Raw genomic sequence first — 27173 nt, forward strand, 5'->3', positions numbered from 1 at the left:
GGGGGCTTTTACGCACTCATCTGGAGAGACCCCCACAGGTCTCTAAGGAACGCGCAGAACGCATCCTCGTGGGCAACACCACTGCCAAAACAACAGGGGGAAGATGGATGATTTTGAGTCTTCATCAAAAAATTCCTCTTCCATGAGATACAGGCGGTGTTAAGACTCTTTCCAAGTTTTTACTCATTCATACGCACAACCTTCGCATCCTGCACATGCGCGCGCCTTCACACGGCAGCTGGTCCCGATATCAGAGGAGCATCACAGCCAGGAAACTATCACCAAGAAGATAAAATACAGGGCAGCAGAGTGCAGGATGGTAGCCTATAGGAACAGGAATCCTAGGGAAGGGGCTTAATTCCCTACCACTCATGTCTGGGAATGGTTCTGGGAAAGTCACACAGTGTCCTCATCTTTCCCCATCAGGAGAGTTAGAGGTGCCTGACCTGTGCTGGCACCAGATGGAAGGGCACCAGAGGACCAAGACTTGCCCATCTCAACATTTCAGCCAGATCTCCCTTCTTCAGTCACCACGCAACTGGGCACCACCCACACCCAAGCATTTTGCAAGGAGGTCAGCAACACCCCAGAGAAGGACCAGGAGGACTCCCTAAACAAGCAGATCTATTTGCTCAGTCCCAAGCAGACTCCCTGCCCTGCCACCCCAACCAGAACACTGCACTCAAATACGGACACTGGAAAGCATCCACTGTTTTGGGGAGAGGGGGGTTATGGCAGTCAGCACAGCACAAACTGCTTTTGTTGGCCTCCTGCATTTCAAGCCAAAAGCAACAACCACAAAAAAGAAAAACCACTAACATTTGATAAAGCTTTTCAATTTGAAAGAGGTCAGGAAAAAGTTCCAGGAAAGGGAAGAGAAACAACCTTCTTTAAAACCCTTTAATATGGTGAGAATCAGCTCTCACAGGTTACAGGTTTATATTTTTTCCCCTCTAGTTTTCCAATCATCTTTATCCCCCTCTCCCACGCTTCCAAATGGCAGCAGCACTCCACTAAAATGGCCAGGGAGGAACCTCTCCCCTCCCTGTGCAGGAGGGCACTGGGTTGACCTCTTCACATCTGGACATGCCTGCAACCTCCGGCTTTCAAGGGCGAACGCCGGCAGTGCGGCGACCTTCCTGGAATCGTGGTCCTCTGACCTCCCTTCTCCGACCCACCCATCTCCTGTCCCTCTGCTGAACTCCATCCCAGCCACGCTAGGGACATGGCACTGTCTCACAAGGGGTGCAGCTCCTCCAGACAGGCCTTGCCTTAACAGCTCCCACAGGCCCCAGCCCAGGGTGTTTTTGCTCTAGAGATTGAAGGGGGGGTCAAGGAGAAGAGGATCCAGACTGCAAACCGGCCAGATATAAAATAAAAATAACTAAAGCAAATAGCCTCAACATCAACAAATCCATCCAAATCCTACACCCATTTCACTTGCCATCCCCTGCAGAGTGCCTTTACCAGTATATCGATCATGCAACCAGCCCAGAGAGGTTACAGACCCACAACCATCTCTGCTGGAGCTCTGGAAAAGCCTTGGTGACTTCTCTTCCTTCTCGTGCTGCACCAAGTCCACCAGATCTCACCAGGCTATTGAGCAGAACACTGCCTTGACACAGCCTCATCCTTCCCCAGACAGTTCAGCATAGGGTAGTCCATGCTCTGCCTTTTTCAAGCCATGCATGGGCCAAACCAGATGGCCACTGCTACCACATCATGTCCCTACATATGGAGGTCCAAGCACTCTCTCCCCTGTGTGCAGTTTCCCCACAATTCACACAGCCACATTTCTTCATAGGAACTGCCTCTCCCAAAACACCACCAGTTTTAACACATTGTGGAAGACTGCAGTGATGGTCCTGAGGAACAGGAGACCTCACCCCAGCAGGGCCCACAAACAACCACTGTATCCACTTGGAGTGGTTTTTCCTAACATCTTCCCACCCAGACCACAACTGCTCCAGAGCTCCCCACATCTTGGGACCATCTCAGATGGAAAAAGCAAACAAAGTTTAATTGATGCCCAAAATGCAAACCACGACCAGGGCAGGCACCACACCAACAAGCAAAAATGCTCATTCCAGTGGCATCATTGGAACAGGCAGAGCTCTTGTTCATAGGACACCAATAGCATTTCCCATCCCCACAACCACCCCTACTTTTTCAGCCTCCCAGCACCAAAGCTACTGATTTTTCTCCCTCCCTGCTGGGTAAGTGTGGAGACCCCATCTTCACCCCCAGCAATACTGGGAGGGGATCACGTCGATAACGCCTCACACATGCAACAGGACATGAGCCTCCCTGCTGCCCGCAGTCAACTCCGCTTGTTTATTTTTATTTAAGCTAAACTTTAGCTAGGCTAGGCTGGAAGAAGGTTGGGAGGGGGACAAACCCTTAGAAGGCTGGACTGTGTGTTGGTCTCCAAAGGGACTGAATCTGAGGATGGGAGGAGGGGCCAGTTCTCCTTTCCAAAGGAGCTTTCAATAGGAAACAGATGTTGAGGGCCCAGTGACCAAAAGCAGGGTCTGCAGCGGGCTTCCCTGGCTCCACGCTCCCAACAGAATCCGTTTTAATTAAAATATTTTAGCTCAAGCACGAGGCGAGGGGTAGGGGGAGTGGGGAAAAGTCTGGGGGCGATGCCCTTGTTACCTCTGCAGCAGTGTTTGTGGCAGGGCTAGAGGGGGTGTGGGGGTGCAGGGTTGGGTCAGACACCCCATCCTGTACCCCCAGCCTGAGCCCCCTCCCTCCAGCAGGGCTTGACATAAATTCTGCTGACCTTGAGTGAAAAATTGCCTCGTTTTGGTACCGAAAAAAATAACATTACATCATGTAGCCGTGTCAGGATCTATCAATGCCCCCTTCCCGCCCACCCCCAAAGTGAGGGGGATGTAACCCAACACTATGAAAACACCAGCCCTGAGAAGAAAAGGGGCCTTTGTCACGGACCATCAGCTTCCCGCTCCTGCCTGAGGTGAAGAAAGATCTCCAAAAATGTTTGGCTGGGAGGTACAGACTCCAGACATGTCACCCCCCACAACCCCTCTGCTTCTCTATCCCCACCTTCAAAACTTTTGTTTCTCCCTTAGTTATAAATTTCGGCCATTACTAGGATTAAAAAAAAAGAAAAAGAAAAAAAAAGAAAAGAAAAGAAAAAAGAAAAAAAAAGAAAAAAGAAAAAAGGCGGCAGGAAGCCTGAAAGTCCAGCCACCAGATCACTAAAGCCTGACTTTAAGCTAGGATGAGTCAATAGTTTCCTCCCGCCAGGTGAGGATCCATCCTGGCTTTCTTCCCAAGGGTACCTAACTCCCTCACAGGAGCACAGGACATGCAGAGACCCATGCCCAGCTCCAGCATGGAAAAACACAGGGAGCCCAGGATGTGACTGGTGAGAAGGGAACCCGACAAGGGCTCTGTCAAGCCACAGACATTGAAGCAAGCCCCCACATCCCAAGACAGAGAGCTTCAGCCCACCCCACAGGAAAAGGCAGGAGTTGAACAGGAAGGAAATCAGGGTCTGCAGGATCTCAGTACCAGCACAGAACTAGGCTCCCCGAGCCTGTCAGTGCAGCAGGGCCAGGAACAGGCTGTGGGGCTCTCCTACAGCACTCAGGGCCAGGTAGATGGGAGGCAGGCTGTGCTACTCACCCGACAGCCAGGGAACAAGCCCTAATCCACTCCATTCACTGCAAGAGAAGAACTGCAGGAGCCTGAAGCAAGTGAAGGAGGTGCAAATGGAGCCCCCCTGGACCACTAACGCTGCAGGGCAGCTTTTTACCTTCCTGCTGGGATGGTGCTTTCCCCTCCAAGACAGGAACACAGGGCAACGCACCCCAGCCAAGCATGCCTTGCCTAAGCCCTGCCTGCCCGCAGCACTCCGGCTTGCTGAGCCACACCACGGCAGAGGAAAAGGAGCTGCCACTGCCCGTGGGCAGCACAGCACCAGGCCACGCACGGGTCGAGGGGAGAGGGAGGAGAACACCCAGCTTGCCCCAGGCCCTCGCTCTCCGATGTATTTTCTCATTAACGTGTAATACGGTTTTATTGTCTCAAACAATGTCTGGTTTCGATCAGTTCCTTCATCCCAGACACTGCCGCGCGCAGAGACTGAAGAGGCCAGATGGTTCATGTTGCAGGAGTCTTCCCGCTCTTCCCCACCCGCTCCCTAATTCCTTACAAATTCCTGGAATGCCTGCGCCCCGGAAAACCAGCCCTGGGCAGAGGCAGGCATCTGCCCCGGGAGCAGGGGCTGGGGGCTCTCCCAGTCACCCCTCCTCACCACTGGCAGCTCCCCAGCAACAAGCAGCAGCTCCTGGCTGTTGTCTCCTCCACGGCAGGAGCACTTTCCAACCAAATCCGTGGGTCTTCTCTGCTGAGGGAGGGAGTGCAGACCCCAAAACCCCCAGCCCAGCCCCAAAGAGCCAGCCAGCAGCAGGGATGCAGCCGGCAGGGAGGACTCCTGCCCCTAATCCCCACCACGTGCCCAAGGCCATCGGGCTGCTGCCACATCGCTCTCAGCTCCAGATTTCACCCACGCCTCCCACCGCTAATCCCCGTGCCAGCAGCTGGACACAGAGGTTCCCCGAGTCCTTCCCAAAATCCAGGAGCCTGAGTCCCAGCCAAGTCAAAGGGAAGGCTCTTCCTGACTGCAAGGAGCTTCTCCCCAGCCCTGTGCTGGCTATCCACACTGGCAGTGTGCTCCAACCCACCCCAAATCACCCCTTGGAGGTCTGGCAAAGCTCATGCTCCTCCTGCCATCCTTCCAGCACCCTTGAAGCCTTCTCCATTCCTTGGGAGAAGGAGGAGGGAAGCCCACCCGGCCCGGGAAGGAGCCCTGCTGAGCACAGCCCAGCAGGGGAAAAATAAGGGATGCTGAAAGCGATCACTCAGCCTGGAAGAAGGCCAGGAGACTGGTGTTCACACTTTGAGCACCGCAAGAGCACCGATCATCTCATCTGGGAAAAAACAGAGTCTGGCAGAAAAGATGGCACTTTCTCCAAGGCACTCAGGCACCACATGCCATGGCCACGCCACAGATCATGCATCCACTGCAGGATCCCACAGTCTCTCTGACCCTGCAGACCTTGTTCTGCCTCCAAGGAGCTACATGAGCTGCATTTTCCCCCTGTTCCCACTCCAGAGCAGCCACTGCTCAGAAAAAGTTCCACTGAAGGATGACCAGAGGGGACCCCTCTCCTGCAGCTCCGTGGGGCTGGCAGCCACTCTCCAGGGTTTGGCTGCCAAAATGTTGTGCGGGCTCCTCGGAGACCTGCTGAGCAGACGAGTATCTGCTCCCAATTCAACTGAATTTTCATGAGGATGACACAAGACAGCCTTCCTGCCAAGTTTCCACAGCTCTTTCAGAGAAGGGGTGCCAGAGCCCAAGAGACACCTCCAAAAAATCTCACCACAGCAAGGAGGACGCCTTCTTTTTTTATCAGCACTTTTTTCCCTAAGCCACTCGGCTCATTTTAGCAAGCCCTATGCCAAGCCTGCCTCCACCCAGAGAAATGCCAGGGCACACACTTAAAGTCCTGCCAAGTTCTGAGCGTTGAGGAAAAAATCTAAGGGGGTGGGCGGTTTACAGCAGGTAGATTTATACCTGTATGATCATGCCATCTCCTCCAACACCCATCCTACACCGTGTACACGAGCTCTGTGATGGAAGAAGATGTTACTGCCACGGCATGGTTAGATGCTCAAGAAGCAAAGCAGCAGAAGCTGAAGGGGTCTGAGGTATTTGGGTTCAACCCGAAAAGCCCATATGCTATGGGCTAGAACTGAGGAGCCCAGGGTATCCTCAGACCTCTGTCCTGAAATAGCCAGGAAGGAGACAAGTAGAGGATGTGCCCTTGGGACAGTGGAACAAGAGGGCTGGAAATAAGTGATGGCAGCAGGAATCCAAGCACTGTGGTGATTCTTTGCACTCCACAGCAGAGAAAATATCACCTGCCACCTTTTTGGCATTCCCAGCGCTCAACTTTGGCTCCATCCAGCAAGAAAAAAACACAGCAGGAAAGAGCAAGCGAGCTGAAACCTGATCCCCTGAAAGGCCGGACTCGGTGTCTGGCTTTTCTTACCGGCTCGGCCGACCTGTACGTGCCAGCCTGGGAAGGCGTAATGGTTCCACCAACAGAACTTCATTAACTTTTTATACACTCGGCCGCTAATTTATAATCATTAGCGGACGAACAGCCAACAATTACACAAGCAGCACGCTAAGGAGAGAGGGAGAGAGCTTGAAGGAGCAGTGATGGAAACGTACTCATGGTGGGGAGGGAGCTGGAGCCAGGATGGCGCGTCCACGTCCCGGGGCTGGCATGTGGCAGGGGCAACCTCTCCCAAGATTTACTGGCACGTCATTTCCTCAGCTGCAATCAAGGCACTGGGCAGCAGATAGGCAAAAGGCAGAGGTGAGCACGGGGGGGGGGTGGGGGGGGGGGGGAACCTCACAAGCCCTCTCATTTTCATATAAAAGGAGACAGGAAGAGGAAGAGCTTGCATACTCCACGTTTCCAATTCCTGGCACATGCAAGGTGCCTGTTTGCAGAAGAATGTGAAACTGTACACAAAAACAGCTCTAAATTAATCCTGATTTAATGAAATCTTCAAACACAGATCACGTAACCCCAGCGCCCTTCCATGCACCAGCTCCCCTCCTGCTGGAGCAGCTCTGTGTGGGAGGCAGGACATCGTGTTGCAATGTCCCTGCTGGCACCTGCAGGGAGCAACGCCTGCAAGTATCCAAATCCTGAGGATGCATCTACCTCGAGAATGGAGATGTGGAAGAGAGAAAATATCTCAAACACCTCTGGGATCAGTGGTCTCTGTTTCCATGAAGAAAACTCAAAACCAACTCCAGCAGTGCTCCCCTCCTGCCCGAAAACCCCTGCTGCTCAAGGCAAAGCTGCAGGAAGAGGACAACAGGCAGGCTCCCTCCTCTGCAACAACCCAAGCTGCTTGAATCGATCAAAGAGCCCTACGATCTGCAGATACAGATGTCCCTGCCGCACAGGCAGGCCAGCAGGGGAGCACAGTGACCTGATCTGCAGATACAGATGTCCCTGCCGCACAGGCAGGCCAGCAGGGGAGCACAGTGACCTGACCAGCATCACTCAGCAGCACGGCATGCCCAGAAACAAACCTACACCTCCTTTGGCTCCTGCACAGGAGCTGAGCCGCTCTCCTGCCCCGCACCAGGCAGCCCAGCCAGTCCTTTCTGGAGACATAAGCTTCCTGTTAAACAGGTCTAATAAACGCTGCGTGCACCTTCCAGAGCCTCTCCTCTGGCACCTCCGAGCAGCCAGCGCAGCTCAGCACTGCTTGTGCAGAGGAAAACTGCTTCCCAAAACTCCACGTGTCAGTAGGGAAAGAGCAGCACCCCTTAAGGAAGGCCAAGAAGGGGGCGACTGGCTGTGAGCTGCCCAGCTCCCCTCCGAAGCCGGGGGAAGCTGCAGCAAGCGAGGCAGGCTGCGTGCAGGACCTGCCATGCCTTGCAAGCCGTGGCTTGCCAGGCATGCTGAGGGCAGGTAGGCAGAGCCCCACGCTCCGAGCACACAATCCCGGGCATGCTGGAAGCTGGAAGGAGCCACCACAGCCCCCCCTCCTGCTCCCCACACAGGCACAGGCGTGCGGAAAGGCTCATAAGCTGCTTTGGCTCACAGCAGGACCTTTACCCTTCCACCCTTGCACTTGCAAAGAGAAAAGTGCAGATCTAACACATGCTGAGGCTTATCACATCAAGAGACCCAAGTGTTCAGGCTAGCAGAATGAATGCCTCCGAGATTAATGGGGGCTAAAACCAAATTTCTTGTGTGACGAGCTTCCTTCCCTCTACAGCAGCTTAATAACCATTAAGCAACCATGTAGGGAAGAAAACTTAAAAATCTCTACACCTAGAAGTGAAATTTAGGGGATCAAGCAGTAAAGATAATTTAGATGCAAATTTGGGCCACTCATCCTGCCAGGGATCCACCACCTGGGTACAGCTGCAAGATCACAGGACTTTTTAAGAAAGCTCCTACCTGATCCAGTAAAATTCAGAGCATATTGTTTAGATTATTTTCCTGTGACTGTTCAATATCCACAGCATCATGGATAAAACCCTCCATCTAAGAAAACCAGAGGAGGGGGCAGGAAAACTACAATGAGAAAGTGTCACATAGTCCATTGTGGGGTAGCAATCACAGATGGAATTGTGGGATATGTAGAGAGAAGTGGAAGTTGTTTCTGCATTCCTGCCTTTGAGCAACTTTCCAACACAACTGCCCAAATACCTGTTCTTTCAGGATTTTTTTTAACGGCATCACTTGAGAGCTGCATTTGTCATTAAAGGTATTTATAATTTAAAACTGAAGTCAAATTTCAGAGAAATACTTCTAATAAAGAAGGCAAAGGCTTAATTTCAAATATGTAAACATGAGACGCCTCCATCTTTCTTAATGCTTCTCAAAAGCAAAGCAGGAGATTCTTCTTTACTGAAACACGTTGGGAAATTGAGCTACACAAAACATTCCTGTCAACCCAAATGCACATTCTTATTTCTTCTCCTCCTTGAGACCTTTCAATTTGGAAGGGGTCTTTCCAGGGAAGGACCTTGTCCTGCCCAAAGATAGGGAGATGCCAGTGCCAGTGCTCTCAAGCCCCAAACCATTAACTGGTCCATACCCCATCCCACAGGGATGCAGCGTTGTATCTGCAACAGGCAAGAGGGATTATCTCCCACCAGACTCAGGTCAGCAGCCAGTCTAGGGGTCCAGCAGCAGCTCCAGGGGCAGGATGCAGGCACCAAACCTTGCACAGGAATTAATCACATCCCTTAGGAGCTCTCTGCCTCCTGCTGCCTTACCCACACCACTAAGGCCACAGGGAAGCCAAGGGAGAGCAGGAATTCCGCACCATGGGGGTAGCACTAGGACTCCTGGGAAGTGCCAGCACCTAGGAACCCTTGCCACAGAGGGAATTAAAAGCAGCCACACCCCAAGACAACAGGGAACTGTTACTACAGCCACCTAGTCAGTCCAGGTAGGCTCACAAGCAATGGACCCCAATGTTTTTTGGGAGACGTGGAGAGATATCTGGGCTCATCCAGCCTGGAGATGCCTGCACAGGGTGGGAGGTGAGCACAGCAACAGCCAGAGTGTGAGGAGCTGGACCCTCACTACCCCAGGTGTGGAGGGCACAGCCTTTCAAGTAAGGGCATGGAGAGCTGGGCAAATGGAGTCTGACAGCATCCTCTGCTTAACTAAAGGATCAGCAGCATCGAGTCGTTCTTGGGGAGCTCTCCTGGAGAGATCTTTGCACAGATCCAGGGCTGCTCCTCTCCCTGCACAGTCAGGAACTCTCCTTTCAGCATTCCATTATCCAAAGACTCCAGCAAAGGAGGCAAGCCCAGCAGCAGCATGACTTGACGCCTCCCCACCAAGGGGCCAGCCCCATTCACCTCTGGCTTGGAGCTGCTGGAAGGGGAAAAGGGGAGGCTGGCAGAGAGCATCCCCTGCCCCAGCCAGTCCCACACAAACTTCATCCAAAGCCTTCCCTGGGGATGAGGGGCTGCACAGCCAGTACTGCTGTGTGCAGGCCCCCTCCCCCCGTCCCTCTCCCTAAACTCGCTCTCAGCCCCATCCTACTGAACAATCTCGCCACGGGCTGCTTTTGTAAGCCTCCAGCCCCAAAAGAAAAATGATGGGTTTGAACTCTTAACCCCGCCCCAGAAAAAGGCTGGAATTAAAAGGGGTTTATGACTAAGTATGCAGATGGGAATACTGTAATAACAACAGGCAAAATGTTTGCCTAGCAGTTCTGGGCTGGTTTCGGAGGGAGGGGGGGAGAGAGAGTGGGATGGGGCGGCTTCTGGCTGGAGGATGACGGCACGGAGAAAGAATTTGGCGGCTGGGAGGGAAGGGAGGTTGCTGATAAATGCTGGGGCAGAGGCGAGGAGTGGGGCCAGGACCCGAGCGCCGCATGGCTGGCACTGGAGGGAGGCTGGCTGCGCGCTGCGGGGTCCTGGCCGCCTGACAAAGGCTCTGCTGCCGGAGAGAGTGGGCAAGGGGGACACGGGGCTGGCTCAGCAAGCCGTCACACGCCTCGGGGGACACGGCCACACTCAACGGGATGGGGAATGGGGAATCTATCGAGGCACACAGCAGTGCTCCCCTGCAATACCCCAAAACTCATTCTGTACCTGTGCATGCAGACCTCTCCCTTAGGCAGAGCCCACAACAAGTGGCTAGTTTTTACCAGCAGTGGGACTCCAGCTCTGCTGAAAAGGTGATAAAACTACAGTGCTTAAGTCACCTAGGAGGGCATTTTCAGGACATCACCTTCCTCTTTTAGCAACAGGCTGCATCAGGACCCCACAAGTGGGAAGCTCCGGCTAGGGGAGACCTAAACCTCAGCCACCATCCTAGAGGAGTGCACCCCACCACTGGCATAACCCCACTGCAAGAGGGGAGAGCACTGCTTCTCCAGCCTCCAACCCTGCACAGGTCTGCTCCCACTCCTCTGGCACTCAGGGACATCCAGGACTCTCCTCTCTGTGAGGGATCACTCAAGTGAAGCCCCTCAAAGGCCCCCTGTCACACAACAGGGAGTGTCTGGACATGGCTTGCAAGACCCCAAAAATGCCTAACCGAGTCAGGCTGCACCCTGGAACACACAGAGAGGTTTGCTCCATAGTTCAGTGGGGATGTGACTCCCTGATTGTATCAAACCAGCACCTTCCTGCTCTCCAGCTCTCCACAGAGTGCCTGCAAAATTCACACAAGATGCAAACCACTTGCACAACATCACACACAGCTTAGCAGCCACAGGCCACAAAGCCACCTAACACCCAAATCTCGCAACTCAGCAGGACCCACGGGACAGAAACTCACGTGTAGCACATGCAAACAAGCCACAAACCCACAGCGCCCAAAGGAGCCACAAGATGGAACTATTTTGAGCGATGCTCCTGCCACAGACATGAGGAGCTCACTGGGCACAGCCCAGCCTGATGCAACAGCAGCACTTTGCCAACCCAAGCACCTCACAGGGCACAGCTTCAGATGAGAACATGCCCCAGCCACTTCCCTGAGAAGGTAAAGCTGCGTGCAAAGAGCCTCACAGCACGACTGGCAAGGCAGGAACTCCAGGAGACTGCCCAGCTTGCAAGGCAGGGGATTTGCAAGCGTCTCACACCCGCCTTTGCTCAATAGGGACCGCAGCATTTGCGGCACAAAAACGTGGGAATTTTGACTCGATTGTGGTCACCTCCTGCTAACCCAGTGGCATTTACCAGAGATAAGGAATGCTGGAAGGAGCCTGTGGATACTAAAAGCTCCCTCATTGCTACAATCCTCCTCTAGGTCCAACTTGTTGCGTTGATGAACAGGAAGGTAGCAGCCCTACAAAAACCGACTAAGAGGCATGAGGACTCCACTTCACACACACACACACCCTCCTAAAGGAGTGAGGAGGTTTTTCCTTTGACCTCTCAAGCAGAGCAAATGCCTCTCTAAAGACACCTAGGGACTGTCTGCGGGGTCAGGAAGATGGTCACTACTGATGGGAGCGAGCAGTGCAGAGGGTGACAGGGCCAGCCAGGCTGTGGTCCCTGTCCACAGCAGCCTGAGGCAGACACGAGCTGCACAAATGCACAGCTCCCTTCACGCCAGAAAGCACTCGGATCAGGTAATGGAGGGTGTAGGAGACTTGTGAGAGGATTTCTGTGAGTCAGCCTCGCTGGCCAGGACCCAGATCAGCAAGCTCTGCAACATCAGCAAACAAAAGAGGGCAAACCCTGGACCACCCCGGCCCCTTCCTGCTGCCTCCAAGGTGACCCCCACAAGTGTGGGCTTGAGGAGAGCAGGCAGAGGCACGTGGAATGCTGCAGCCAGGCTTGGGATAACTCAGCCTGCTATGCCTTGGGGCAAGGAGGTGGTCGCCTCACTTCCCTGGGGAACACAGGAATACAGTCCTGGGGCTTGCTGAGCAGTTTTGTTTCTCCGTTGCCAACACAGAAAGACAAGGTTAACCTTGCTCATTTAAGCCACAAGCACTCTGTCTCCACATGCAAACTGAACTCAGGAGAACCTCCTCTCACCCACAGCACTTCCCAGGATTTAAGGACCAAATGTAAATGACCCTTTCAAAGTTCTTTTCTGACAGCAGTGTTTCCCCTCCCTCCCAATGACATACTTGTGCCTCATACCATGGAGCTGGTTTATGCAAGGGACATTCACATCTCCCTGACAAGAGGGTGGCCCCTGCACCAGCACATCTGCTGGATCACAGCACCTCATGAGGAACACCCCTGAACAAAGGGTCACCACACGTTTTGTAGAGACCTCCTCTCCTTGGATGCTTAAAAGTCTTACCCTCCAAAACTCTGCCAGACCTGGGCTACAGCCAACCCAGCTTCCATAAAAGCCTCCACAAAATCCCTGCCATGAGGTGCTTCCACCCTTTCCTTGTCTGAGACTTGTCATTATTCTCCATTAAAAAAAAAAAAAAAAAAAAGTGAAGTCTGGGGAGAACATCTGGAAGAGGGATAAATACCTATCAGGAGTCATCCCAGTCCTGACAGCTGAATGAGTTAGACAAGTGCTAACGAACAAACAGGCTAAATTGCTCCTTCCCCTTCCTGACAGGTCAAAGCGAGTCTCCAGAGCACCCAGAACACCAAGTCTGGTCTCTTCCCAGATTTGGCAGCAGGGAGAAGCCCACCCTGGGCAGCTGTCCAGCTATGCCAGCCCAGCTCTCTGCCTCCTCGGGGGTACCACCCAGCCACCAGAGGAGAGCTCCAAAGCCAGGGAAATGAAGACCAAGCCAGCCTTTAGGAACAGTCAGGCTGCAGCACCATGCCCCCCTCCTCCCTAGGGCAAAGCTAGGGCTGCTCCTAGGGCAGAGAGGCGATGCAGGCAGGCCAGCAGCCTCCATCCCTCTGCTCCACAATGGCCTGTAGCCCCTTCCTTCCCCTGCTCCCAACGGGAGGCACACCCAGTGCTAAACACTGAGCCTAACTCCATCCGGTCCTCCTTCCCTACGTCTATTGTTGCTAAAAATTTATCCGGTTTCTGACAGAAAAAAAAAAAAAATTAAAAAAAAAAATATATATAAAACACTGCACCTCCCCTCTGCCCTTCAAATTAAAAGTAGCTCTGGTCTTTCCCCCGGGAGGGGGAGATGAGTTTAAACATGAATCCCCCATCTAGGCAGCACTGCTCCACTCCTCCTCCTCCAAGGACTTTCACACAGCCCTGTCCCGTCAGCCTGTCTGTGGCATTTGATTCCTGTCTGTCACTAAGTGATGAGGACAAAGGGTGAGGAGTCAGGAAAAGGTCTGAGCTACTTTGTTCATCGTCTGGATACGAACTTTGGATGAACTCCGTGGGGAAAGAGAAAAGCCGCATGGAGCAGGACGCACTGTGCACAGCGCTCTCTCTCCTCAAAAAAAAAAAAAAAAAAAAAAAAAAAAAGAAAGAAAAAAAAATAAAAGGGAGGCTTGAACAAGGGGAAGGGGTGGGAGGGAAAGGGAGAGGAGAGCATTCCCCATCCCCATGGCGGCAGGCAGTCCTGAGAGCTCCCTGCTCCGAGGAGACAGAAGGATATTCAAACCGCCTTCCCAGGAGGCATGTTCAATAAAGCAGGATGCCAACGCAGCCTTTTCTCAAACAAATCTGTTAGCGGCGGGCCAGGGGCCAGCCACAAGGGCTTGCTTTTTAAAGCAACCAAATGGGAATTTCCTAATAAAATAAAATTTTTTAAAAAGCCCCACCGTGGCACGGGTAAAGGGAAGCTTGCTGGCAGCAACATGAAGTATTTTGCACACAGACCTCTCTGGGAAGCATGGGAAGATGAAATACAGTACAGGGCAGGGAGTTCTGGGATGCAGCCAGGGCCAGGGCACCAAAGCACCCATGAGTTCCCCTGGCACCCACCCGGAGGAGCTGAGAGAGAACAGTGCCTACAGCACAGTCACGTACCAGGGTGAAGGCTTACAACCACGATTTCTGCTGCTCTGAGCAAGGGAGGAGGCCCAGGCTGTGATGGGGCAGAAGTGATTTCCCTCGTGGCAACCTCTGGGACCTGGAAAAGCCACCACAGGGCACACTTGGCTCCTTTGCTTCACTCTGCTTTACAGAGCCAAACCAGTTTGCAACCGGAAAGCCCTGTGGTAGTCTTGCAGACATTAGGTAAATCAGTCTCTCCTGGGCAGCAGAGCCACCACACATGCTCTCCTGAATGGCTCTTGCCCAGCAGCCAAGGTGCCTGCCCTGGTAAGGGACCCAGCCTCCACGAAGGATTACTCAGGCTCCACGAAGGATCAGCAGAGCCCTGGCACAAGATATGCCAAGCCAGGCAGGAAAATTACTGCAACTCCACAGGCAACTCTGCAGTGCTCATGCTCATGAGAGACCTGCTGAGCGCTGGGGTGAAGGGTGTCCCACAAAAACCACCCCACCACGCCGCACCAGCTGAACGCCAGAGGGGATTCCCAGCCCACAGGCTGGCTGGGAACACCAGCTCTGCCACCCTGGAAGTCTCTGCCAGAGGCATGAGCAGTTGGGAATCCGAGGGATATGCTGGAGGCCGTTCACCACCAGCCTTCCCGGGAAGTCCCAGCAGACTGAGTGAATGTACTCTCCAGGATGGGGAATCCTACATAAGACAGAGATCACGCGGGTTACGAAACCCAGGAGCGCGCTTGAAAGCAATATACTGGAACATGCTGGAGATCATCCTGGATGTCTTGTCTCCCAACTAAACATCAGCAAATAGAAAAACAGCTCTGCACAAGAAAGCTCCACCTGGAAAACAAACACAGCAGCCCAGCAGAAGGCACTGCTGAGATCTCCCCAACCAGGCACAGAGCAGCAGGCAGGGCCCACATTCCCTTTCAGGGTAGGCAAAAATCTCATCCCTTCTGTGGTGCCCAGCACAGGAGAGCTGCAGAGATGGTCACAGCAACCACTAATCCCAGCTCCAGTCTGGCCTCTCTGTTTGGGAAGGCAATAACTCACCACTAGAACCAGCAAGTGGAGCAGATCAAAGGCTCGGCTTCACTGACTCACAGCTACGCACAGCCCCAGCCCTCCCAAGATCCACCTGCTCTGCACCAAGACAATGACCAGGGAAAAATGGAAGAAAAAGGGGAAGGCAGCACATTTCTCAGGGAACCAAGCCATCTGTGAAGGCTGGGAAAGCAGGGTCCTCCCTTGCAGCCATCACCACATCCCAGAGGAGCACACGTGAGGAGGTCACTCAAGCATCTCAGAGGCATTGCCCAAGACCTCTGATGGAGAAACTTTGATCTCCTCCAAGCACGGCCAGTCCCTGGGGACTGCCTCCAAAGCACACAGCAGAGCGTGCCAGGGCAGATCGACTCCACACAGAAAACCACAGCCCTTTTGGAAGAGTTTGTTCTCCTGCTCGCTTCAGAAAGTCCAAAAAGTTCATGTGGCAGTGGGAGGGACCTGCACCCAGCAGCTCAGCCAAGGTAGCCTCTCTCAAGGCAGTAAGTTCCACCAGTGTGAACCAGACAGAAGGAGGGGGAAAAATGGACAGGATGTTGACTGGATTGGCCAGCAATCCTATTTGCAGAAAGTGGGAGCTTGGGAAAGAGATGTTGGTGCTGCTGAATCCAGGGCTGTTTTGAGAAGAGCAAGAGGGAAAAAGTGGGGGCTGGGGAAAAGAAGGGAAAAGAAAACAAATCTGCTTTATCATTGCTTGAAACCCAAGGAAACTGATTAAAGCAAACATCCCCCCTGCCTCTTCCAAAGGGCTGTCTCATTTGCTTCCTAAATCTGATTCCTATTTGTCTCATTTGTTCTTCATTTAGGTCTCCTCCATGCTCCTTGCTGACTCTTAGGAGCCCTCCATGGAGCCATGAGGACTGGCTTCCCTCAGGAACCTGAAAGGGCAATCCCTGACCAGGGTCAGACCCAGCACCAGTGCCCGTGCACAGCGAGGAGATGCAGCAAGAGGAAGGCAGCAGGATATGACTACACACAATAGGCAAGAGGCCAAGGAAATCCTTGGAAAGCACTACCCAATGGTGCTGATGAGCACCTGGGTGCCTCTGGGGTAGCATTCCCAAAGGATGAAGCAAAAGCAATTTAAAAAAAGCAAAAGGAACCAGGAAGAGGGGATGTAGCACAAGCACAGACCCACCCAGTGTTTTCCTCTCTATTAGCAGACGGCCTTCTGATTAAACAGCAACTTAAAAATTACCCTAATGGAGCTCCTTTCAAACACAAACCACAGGGACCTCTCCTAATTGCACAGCTCCTTTTCCAATCCCAGCCCAGGATGATGCAGCAGGTCCACTGGCTGCCCTTGCCCGCAGCACTGGCGTGCTCTGCCAGCCAAGCCCGCTGCTCCCAACGGGGTCTTGGAGCACTGTGGCACCATGGGCTTCACTTTCTGTCCTGGCTCTCAGACCCCTGCATATGCTGCCTGTGTAGAAGGACATCTGCAAGGCCTAGCCAAAAACACCAGAAAAAGGAAAATAAAAATCTACCCTTCCACCCATGTGGATTTGCCACTGCCTCAGTACACATGGAAAGACCAGGGACTTCCCCTACCAGCACCCTCTGCTGTGCCTCACCTCCTTCCATACTACTTGTGAGTTTTTCATGGCAAACAATTCCAGTCTGCCCTTGGGATAGTCTCTCTAAGCCTCCAGCCATGCCATCGTGCTGCTGCACATCCTTACCCTCAACAGCCCACAGGTGAGGATACCATGACTTTCTAGACCTGGATGCAGAAGAGTTATTTCTAAGGAAAACTCACACTCCAGGCTGTGCACCTACCAGACACACACGGCAATCCTATCCAAAAGGAAACAAAGCCCACTCCACCAGGCACCCACTGCCCAGCCGATCCATCCACAAGAGGAAACCCAGCAGGGTCTGAGCTCCCGAGAGCCAGGGCCAAGCCTGCAGCCACCCAACATCAGAGCAGGTCCAGATGGTTGCACAAGGATCCTGACATTACACAACACCATCCTGCTGGCTGCCTCTGGAGAGGAGACAGCACCAGCAGCTGCTCTCGCTGCTCCCTCCTGCCCATAAGGAAAGCAGAGACCCCCTGACCTTCTCCAACACATCCCCCCAGCCCCTCTGCAGCTTAAGCAGCCCAGGTGTGCAAATGTTACCCAATGCCCTCGCCAGGCAGAAAGTAAATTCCAGCAAACGGTGGAAATGCCAGCTACAGTCAGACACTGGGATGTGCAAATAGCAGCCGAGGACCTTCGGGAGAGGAACAGCCCAGGCCCAGGCGCTCCTACCTATAATCCTTCCCAGGATGCCCCTCCAGCAGCTCCTGTGGCAGAGGAGGGATGCTAATTTGACTATTTGAGGGAATGAAAAAAAATAAACGTTTGCTCTTGCGCTAAATGACCTTTTCAGCCACTTGGGGACAGAATTGCACCGGGGCTTTGGAGTGAGCTACAGCAGGCGCTGCTTGCTCCCTGCTCCCCCATGCTGGATGCTTTGTGCCTCCAGATGCATTTAAGAGGTCCATGCCTCCCAGCCACCTCTGTCCATCCAGCAACAGAGCCAAGAAACAGTCCCTTTGCAAAAATCTGCATGAAGCAGGGAGGAAGAAGCGGTCTGCTAAGAGCTCGCCGAGCAAAGCGCTTCAGACGGTTTCATTTCACATTGCCGAAAGCGTAAATCAGGGAATTGCTCCTCGGGTTCTTCTCCATTAGCAAAGTATATTGCAAGTCCCTTCCCACCGCCGATACCGATCGACACTTCACATCTGCTGACCAGCTCTAACAGCCAGGATTTTCCGGGGAATAATACATTCAGTGAAAACACCATTCCTGCCACCTGCTCCCCCCAAACACGCAACCGCTCCAGGAGAGGCTCCTTGCTCTCTGCAGGCATATGCACAGCACCACGCTGTACCCTTGTGAAGCTGTATCAGAAATAAAGAGGTGACCCCTTCAAAGCAAGGGTCATAAACCCCTCAAAACACACTTCCAACCGGTGCAGCATGTCCCACTGCCTGTAAGTTCCCTCAATGTGAACAAGCGCTCTTCTGGAAAGCACCAGCTCCACACTAAACCTACCAGGGGAAGGGCTGTGTCCTGTGCTATCAAGTCAGGATTGACAGCCACAACTCTTTCCAGCTAATTCCTTTTACCCTGTGAACTGCAATCTCTAGCCTTTTGTCTAGAGATTTGCAGTAATCAGAGTATTGCAAATTCATCACGTTATCGCAGTATTCGAAACAGTATTTTTGCAATTTATTGCAATATTGCAATCAATCATATTATTGAAAATTCTTGCAATATTACTGTAATGAATCATATATTACAATAATAATTTTGCACATAAGCAGGCTCCTCCCAAACAAACAAAAAAAAAAAAACTAACCTAAAACACTTCCAACCTTTTAAAATTAGAGACTTAGGGGTTAAAAGCCAAATTTACAGCTGAAAGCGAGAGACCAATCCACGCAGAGGCTCCAGGTATCGTATCATTCCTAATGTTTCACCAGAGAACCACAGCACAAGGAAAAAATTAAAAAAAAAAAAAAAGATGTGTGTAAACAAGCAAAGGTACACCCACCAGCAGCTTGGGTTTTGAAACATTAATGTTGAAATTAGAAAGGCACATTTAGTAGAGTTATGGGCAGATTCACTTTCAGTTTGGCTCCAGCCTTGTAAATATCAAATGTCAAAAGGAAACAACTGCACTGAGTTAAGAGAGAAAAATCCCCATGCTGCGGAGACATATCTGGGATCGGGACCACTGGAGTTGGGAAAGAAGCAGCAACCAGCAAGGAACACTTCACAACTGGAAGGGTATTTTTGCTGGGTAACCTGCCACTGCTAATTCTGCTAATCGACATCACTCCGGAATTTGAAAATGTTATCCAACCAGGAGAGAAACTTCATTTTCCTCTTCTGGTAACAAGGATGGGCAGGCCAGCCAGGTTGTGCGAAACCAAAAATGGGACATGGAAACGATGAACTGAGTTTCCAGGCTTCTACTCAGGAGAGAAACAAAAATCCAGGCACCAGCACTTAAGCAGGCTGATCCCACTTGCAAAGGCAGCTCTGCTCGTTTTTCAACAAGGCTGAAGTAAAATGGCAAAGTTATCATTTTAGATTAGAGCAGCTCCTCACAGCACTGGCTCTTCCGAGGTTTTTCCATTTATCAGTAGATTTAAGGGGAAAAAAAAGGGTGGAGGGGGCTGGAAAAAGCCCATCAGCTTAGGGCAAGGAAAAGCTATTTTGGGTAAGGCTTCTCCTATAAATAAAAGGCTGGGAAGGGAGGGGACAGTGACAATGTACGGCTCCCTCAAGGTGTCACGGAGGATTTCTATTATCCATGGTGGCGACCTCCCCAAAATGCAGAGCATCACCAGCAGCACTCTGCTCCTCGGCAGGCACGGCTTTCCTGGCAGCCAAACCCTTCACTGGGCTGCCCATTCCCTGGTTGCCTTGCCTTCCCTACCAGGAAAAGGAGCCAGGAGAAGTGGCTTTCTGTTCCAGCTCAAAAAGAAATTATATATATATGCACACATACAGGGGCACAACTCACAAACGCAAGGCCAAGAGATATTATTCCTTTTTTTTTTTTTTTTTTTTACTTGACACAGTTGCAAATCAATAATTCCAGGCCAAGCGATTCCCAGCACTGGGAGAAAGCATCAAAGCATCACCTGAGTCCCTCCTGAGCCTGGCCTGACAACACACACTAATGTATTCAGCCCACAGCCTCCTCAGGCCACAGCTTTCTGTAATTTATCCCTACAGCACCCGCCACCCTGGATTATTTAAGCCGCCGGGGGATGCAGCACCTCTGAGGCAGTTTTGAGCAGAAACTGCCAACCACCCAGCCCACAAAACCATTAGTTTTGGTTTCCAAGGGAATTCCCAGCAGATGCTCCCCAAAGGCAATGTGGATTTCACAGAAAACCCCCAATATCGATGCCTCAGGGGCACACTGGGGAGGTGGTCATCTGCAAAGCCCCATGCAGCACCCAGCACACCCAAAAATCACCTACACCCACCCCAGCACACCCAAAAATCACACAGCCCCAGGCTCTGGCAGAGGGTGCAGCCTTGGGCTGCCACGTGTGACCCCAGGCTGGCAGCCCAGGAGCCAGGCAGTGCTCACAAACACCTTCTCCCACCATGGAGAACACTCGGCAGACCGGGACCCGATGGATGTTTGGGGAAAGCAAAGGATGCAGATTGAGGTTGGTTTATTAGATTACGGACAGCCCCATGCAAATAGGGCCATATTGATCTGGTCTGCAAACACCTGGCTGGGAATACGAGCAGCCCCTGAGTATACAGAAGCTGCTGGAGATTATTAACCAGATCCATTGCTGTAAATCACATTACCTCCTTCCAAACCCTGACCCAGCATGGAGTCCCCCTGCACTAGGCACTGTACAGGGCACATCCCTGCAGCACAAGGAGACTCACTTCTCCCTGCACGGCACACGAACACCTGAAGACTCGGCCCAAAAGTGTGGGCATCCTGCTCTGGGGGCCGTGGAGCCAGTTTTGTGCAGCCCACCTTCCCCACAGCAACTCCCAAAGCAAAACATGTTACCAGAGAAACTCACTGCCATAGGAATGCAAAGCAGGAAGAAAAAAAAAATTACAAATAATGAAAAAGGTGGAAAATAGATAGTATCACACCTTCAGGGGAAAACTCAGTCCCTGCTCCTATTGGGTTCCTCATATTTTGCATCAACTGCAAACCACCCCTGTAGTGCACAGGGCAGGCAAGACAGGCTCTCCTGTCTCCCAAAGCACCCCAACTCCAAGCACAAGAAGGGAAAAACGGTAGTAGTAAAATGCTTCTCAGCAGATTTCCAAGAGATCACGAAACCCTTTGCAGAGCTTCATTAGCAGAGAAGGCAGCAGTTCCAGGATTAAAGGAGGAACTGGGGAATAAGGTGCCGATCCAAAGGCAGATGAGGAATCCCGTCTTCCTCCCTTCTCCCTGCCAAAATCCACAGCTCTGATTCAGCAGAAGTACCAGCAGCAGCACAGCCTACTATATCTCACTGCAAACAAACCCATTTATGTTTAAACCACCACCCTACTCTCCTCAAGGATTGCTGCATGCAGTAATTTCCTTGTGACGGGGAAAAAAAAACAAAACAAACCATGATGAAATTGTCTCAGAGTTTCTCTGTGTTTTGTTTACAACCGCTGCCCTCAAACCTAGGGCCGGCACGAGTCCTGCTAACAAGAATAAATCTCACATTTGAGAGCATTTAGAAAAGCTCTGCTTGCAGACACTCAGCGCTCCAAGGAGGAAATCCCTCTGCAGGTCTCAAATAAGGGAACTTGAACCACTTTTCCCAGGAGAAATTTAGGCCTGAAAGATCTTCTGAGTTTCTCATTTGGAGCTACAAGGCCCAATAACAGGATCTCTTTCCCCGGACTCACCCACAAACTGACTGCTGCCAGGATCATGCAGAGGCAAGGGGAGATGGACTGGAGAGAGACCTGGGGTAGCAGGGAAAACACCCAACATTCATGGAAAAGAATGCTCTTCTTAGCTGCTGTTTATGCCCACATCTGGTTAATACAGGTATTTTTCCAGCATGCATTAATAGTGAACACAGATTTGTTCTTCTCTGTGCCTTGTTCAGGGCTATCAGCAGGAATTACCCAAAGAGCGGGCTGCTTCCAGGAACCCTCCTTCCCTGGACCCAAAGTTACCCAAAACCTGGGAGGCCAGTGCAAGCAAAGGCTTGGAAACTTGGGAGCATGGGGATCAAGAGCTGGAAGACTGGCTCATCCATCTCCCAGGAAAAAACAGACAGGGCTGGGAGCAACAGGACACAGCAGACCCTCCAAGGGCACCTTCCCTGCTCTGCTGCAATCACAACAAAGTTTGCTCAACATCAGGCATCCACAAAAAACAAGCCTTGAAATAAAAAGCAAACAGGTTTGCTCCTGTACACCCCAAATCACGGGGAGTCCCTCAGAAGCGGGAATGTTATGCCAGAGCCATGCTTGGTTTCTCTGCTTTGATGGCAGGGCTGAGGGAGAGGAGGTGGGAAGAAGAGCCCACTGGCAGCCCTGTTCTTCCCACCTCCTCCCCTGGAGGATTGCAGGAGGCCAATTTTGATTAAACTAATTAAGCCTGCTCCATTCAAAGAGCTCCAACCACATGTTACCAGGGGAGAAGAAGAAAATATGAAATTAAAAGCAAAAAAAGAGAAGCCTGCCTGCAAGCACACTCCTCCAAAGCCACCCATCCCCAGCAGATCCCTGATGGCCACCACCATACTGGAAGATAAAAGCCCAGAAAACAGACCTGTTTTAGAGACAGGTCCAGCCCTGAAGACCCTGCTCCTTCCAGCTGCCAGGACCTACTGGGACATGCCCCACCTCCCATCAGGATGGGTTTCCAGTCCCAGAAGTAGCCACTCCTCCACCAAGACAAGGTCTACCAAACCATCCCTGTCTTCCAGTCCCTTGCACATTCCCTCCCCTCCTTTCCCTTGAAGACATCAGGTTTCTGGAAGCAATTTAATTGTGAGTTATAGCAAGGCTTCCTCAGGCAGTGTGGATCGGGCTGGAGGCCCCGCTCTCCCAAAATGTTTCACTTCCCCCCCAGGGCAGCCACACCAGGGACCCTGCAGACTCTGCCTGGCACTGAGAAACATCACTTTTGCCTTCAAAGCCTTTCAACTGGAAGGAAAAAAAAAAAAATCAGTAATAACAAATATCAAAGCAAAGGCTTCCTCCCCTTTGAAGGGCGAGCAGCCAGGCGAAGGCTGGACCTGCCCAAAGCTGAGTGGAGACCGGGATCCTGCAGGGCTGGAGGACTGAGCACTTTCCTGATGAGCTTTCTTTCCAAGCAGCAGAATGATGCCTTAGGTGCAAGAATTGCATTGAAATTCAAATCAGGGTTTTGAACTCTCTCCTGCGCCTTGGGAAACCTCCTCAGTGGAAACGCAGGATAAGGAGGAGGGCAGGATTTGATACCCTAGGGAAGGCCTGGGGGGAAGGAAAGCAAGCTGCCCCATCCTGCTGGGAGGAACGCTTGAGCCAAGAGGCACTGGGCTTGCCAGTGTAGCCCTGCTAAAGCTCTGACCCACACCCCAAAAATCCCAGTACTGCACACACCACATCTGCCCCTCTTCTCCCCATGCTGCTCCTGGTGGGGTTTTACTTGGGGCGTGGGGAAAAGAGGGGAGGGAGGAAGAAAAAGAAACCCCATATCATAATTGCTATATTAAAGAGAAATAGCAGGCAAGAATAATAAGAGAGGTGTCAGAAGTGAAATACAGTAACAGACATTAAAAAAAAAAAAGACTACAGTTCTGCGATGGGGGTGTTAATTGAACACAGAGCTGGAGAGAACAAAGGGGTGTTAAGGAAAAGAAGAAGGGGAAAAATCCTACCTCCTCCAAAGATCTGATTTGAGTTAAGTTTGGTGAAGATAATGCACAGGGAAAGGTAGCTAAGAGGCACCTTATATAGCTATTATGTTCTAAAATTTAAAAAATAAAAACAAAAGGTAACAAACCCATTACTCAATAACAATTGCACGGCTAATCAGTGCTGTCTATAAATATTCCATTTTGTAAATCCCCCCCATTGGTGCTACGTACATTTTTCTTTTAATCCTGAATTCCTTCAAGAGAGGAGGGAGAAGAGGGTAAGAAAATAAAAATTGTGGGATTTCAAATGCAAAGTCAGGGTCTTCTTAAGAAGTAGAATTTGCCCGGTGCCCTCACCTCCCCCAAATGAGCAGAGAAAGTGAAACGATGGGAAAAGCTCTTAAGGAGGAGGAATCAGATTAAATGGTCATATATCCTGTGCTCAGCCTCTCCCCACCGGTCCCCGCCGAACGAGATGGGAGTTGGGAAAGGCTCACAGCTGAAATAGATGCTGCAGCATTTTGACAGCAGATATTTTCCAGTTTGCCATCCAAGGACCCCACGTCTGCGTACGCCTTGCCTGATTCTTCTGCTTAGCTATTCTGCTCATGCAGAGAACAGCTTAAAAAAAAAAAACACATACCAAGAGAGAGGGAAAAAAAAAAAAACAAGAGAAAAAAAATAAACAGTCATAAAGACAGAGCCCCTACCCCTGCCTTCAAACTTTTTATAAATCAGGAATGCAATTTCCGATTTCAATCCCTATTGATGGAGGAATCAATTGTATTTAGGACAACAATGCCTCCCATTTCCATAATTATTATTCCAAAAAGCCAGCCAGCCATTTGAAGGCAGTCCTGCCCCTTCCCTCGCAACAAAGCAACCAACAGCAAGTGAAAACACACCAAATGAACGCCAACAACTTCAATGTATATTTAAGCAGCAATTTTTTTCCTTCCCCTACATACTCCTGCCTGGATCAGGCCTCTCAACTTTTTATTACTTTTAAACAGATATAACCCCAAAGGTCTGCAGACAAAAGGCAACCCCCTGAGCTTTTTTTTTTTTTTAATCATTATAATTTTTAGAAGTGATAATAAATACTTTAAAATAACTGAAGAGCCCAAATGCAAAAAGGGACTCTGGCCAGTAGAGATGACCTATTTTTCTAAGAACTTTATGGACACTTTGGGTTTGCTCAAGACAAGGTTAACACCATGAAATAGTAGCCATAATGTTGCGAGAGATGGTGGTAAAGTCTCTGTAAGGCTCTGGAGTCACTTAAATCAGGCAGCGGGGTAACCGAACGCACATTTCTGCACATCATAACGCCGGGGGGAAGATGTAGGCACACACTTTTAAACACCCACCAGTGACCACAAACAATCACCAGGATTTCAAACACCACACATGCAAAAATCTGGGAAGCTAAATGGCAAGTGGGAAGCGAGAAGTTGGCTCAACTTTCACGCCGCTGCCCGCAAGGAAGGGGTAAGCAAACAGACGCACACTGTACCCTCGGCCCCAGGAAAAAAAGGCAAACTTCCTCCTAGCATTGGGCCCACAAAGCAATAATTAAAAAAAAATAATAAAAATAAACCGAAAACATCTGGCTGTTTGCTTTCTTATGAAGTGTGACTTTTGGGGATGCAGATGTGGGGGAGAGGGGAGGAGGTCTTTGAATTTGCAAAGTGAAAGAATTCACCGCAAACATATCCAAGGGTAGATAAACAACACTCCAAAAGCCATCTCGAGTCAACCTCTTTGGAGACCTCCACAGCACAGCCCCGTAAGCCAAGTAATCCAGGCATAACACCAACAAACAGCATTTATAAAAATGTAAAACAGCCCCAGTTCATACCTGAATATCCTTATTTCCAGCAGCATGCTTCGCCCTATACCATCTCTTTCCATTTTTCTTAGCAGACGGGCATTATCACACCCTGTCACTGAAGCAGTGCACAGTTCCTCATCCCTCCTCAGCTCACTGGGACTTCACAGCATCCCTGAGCTCACCTGGCTTTCCCCACCAAGTTTGGTCCCAGCACGTTCCTTGTTCCCTAACCTTACCACTGCGCTGATAGCAAAGCTGAGCTGGGATTAAATAGTTATCCCAGCCAAAAAGTGTCCCTGCAAAGGCAACATACGGAGCATCAAATACAGCATCAAACACACTTAGAGAACAGACAGGCAAAGGTTCCTTGGCTCAAAATTAAAGGAGAAAGAGAGAAGAGGGAAAGGAACTCGGTGGCTCTCTTTTTTTGTGGAGGAAAGCTATAAAATCCTGAACCTTTCTCTCTACAGAGACTCTCTCATGTTACAGCATAAGAAGAGTTTGGAGGTTCCCATACCAAGCCCACTGCTGGTTATGGGAAGTCTGTAGGGAAGGACTCCTCGGGAAGGTCAGAGGTGGCCCCGCAGCCGGGAGGACTCCGGAGAGCCGAATGCCATCGGTAGGTGCTTTGTCTGGGCTACACGCTGCACAAACAACGCTTAACAAAGGGCCCTCTTAGTCATTTTATATATATTGCAGGAGTCAAGTAATTGTATTTTCAATCAGCTGCTCATGCTGGGAGGTTTTAGATATATATATATATATATGTATATATATATTTAAGAACGGAAAAAAAAAAAAAACCCAGTTCAGGTTTCTGAAAGCTGCTCCTCTTTTATGTGTAACTATCAATGTATATCAACTGGGTGTGCAATCATATTTATTGTCACTTTCATTCATGTCATGCCCTTGCTTATATGGCTTAGATATGAATTATTGACTGTTTCAGCCCTTGTTGTAAAGAGGGGGGAAGGGGGGGAAAAGTCAAGTACTTTGCAGCGTGCTAAAACAAGGCAGCTACGGCGGCATGGGAAAGTCCACAGATCGACTCTGGTCAGCTCAGAAAGCCAACAGGAGGGATGAACCACCCCCCGAATTTCCATCATTCCCCCCATTCTTTTTTTTTTTTTTTTTTACATTTTTATATATATATATAAAAAAAGAAGATTCCAACAAATACATAAATAAGTGGTGCATGTTGCTAAATGTCCTTCCCTGAGCATCTGTTGTTTAAGATCACCCTTGATTGATGACTGCTATTTTTTAATTGTTGCTTTTAAAATTTAAATGCCCCCCTGGGATGTGTTATAAGTGTGTTAGTACATGGTAGGAGGTCTGGAAAGTGGGAAACAGCAGAACCAACGCTCTCATGCCATTAGCTTCTAAAGAAGCCTGAGAACACCCCATGCCATAAAACAACAGTACCCTAAAGTAACTAACAATCTAATATATTGCTTTCACTAAAGGCAACTGACAACTCGCTCTTACATGAGCTAGTCTGGATGATTGGCAGACAAGAGCATTTTAACTCTTTCCTTAAAAAAACAGTAAGAAACCTTTGTGTTTACCTGAATACTAATGGTAATAAAACTGCACAGTTTCATTTTGTTGGGATTATTTCCCACACACCCACTCTGCATTCAGATTTTTTTTTTTGTTGTTTTTTAAGCAGTGCCATGTCTTAAAGAAGAAACTAGAGCAAGACACAAATTGCAATGGGGTTGATTTTTTTTTTTCTCCCCAGAAAAAGCAATAAATAAAGAAATGCTATACAATAGAAATTAAACCACGATATTTTCTCTTCTAGACACAAACCACATCATGCAAGTCCACTGCCAGAAGCATTAAATACCAACGAGTTATTTCTCCCCACTTAAATAATGCTGCATTGGGGCGGGGGGGGGGATGGGGGGGGCACAAACTTGGGGAATAAAATCCCCAAAGAACAAAAACAATACAAAACCAACAGCATTGATTT

General features: G+C 50.5%; 2 protein-coding genes across 3 annotated transcripts in view; one reads left to right on the forward strand and one right to left on the reverse strand.

Moving 5' to 3' along the window:
• The window catches only part of PBX1 (PBX homeobox 1), a 129041-nt gene that overhangs the window by 98370 nt on the left and 3498 nt on the right, over positions 1 to 27173 (reverse strand). The window lies entirely within an intron of this gene.
• Positions 3158 to 27172, forward strand: LOC119703639 (vegetative cell wall protein gp1-like). Its single transcript, XM_038143707.1, has 2 exons — positions 3158 to 22025; positions 22090 to 27172. Exon 1 carries the CDS (start codon positions 3847 to 3849, stop codon positions 4867 to 4869), a length of 1023 nt encoding a protein of 340 aa, XP_037999635.1. The 5' UTR covers positions 3158 to 3846; the 3' UTR covers positions 4870 to 22025; positions 22090 to 27172.

Source organism: Motacilla alba, chromosome 8 (genome assembly GCF_015832195.1).
Source record: "Motacilla alba alba isolate MOTALB_02 chromosome 8, Motacilla_alba_V1.0_pri, whole genome shotgun sequence".
In the NCBI taxonomy this organism is placed as follows: domain Eukaryota; kingdom Metazoa; phylum Chordata; class Aves; order Passeriformes; family Motacillidae; genus Motacilla; species Motacilla alba.

Excerpts from the sequence above, each read along its gene's own strand:
- LOC119703639 (XM_038143707.1), top strand. The coding sequence starts at position 3,847 with ATGCCTTGCCTAAGCCCTGCCTGCCCGCAGCACTCCGGCTTGCTGAGC.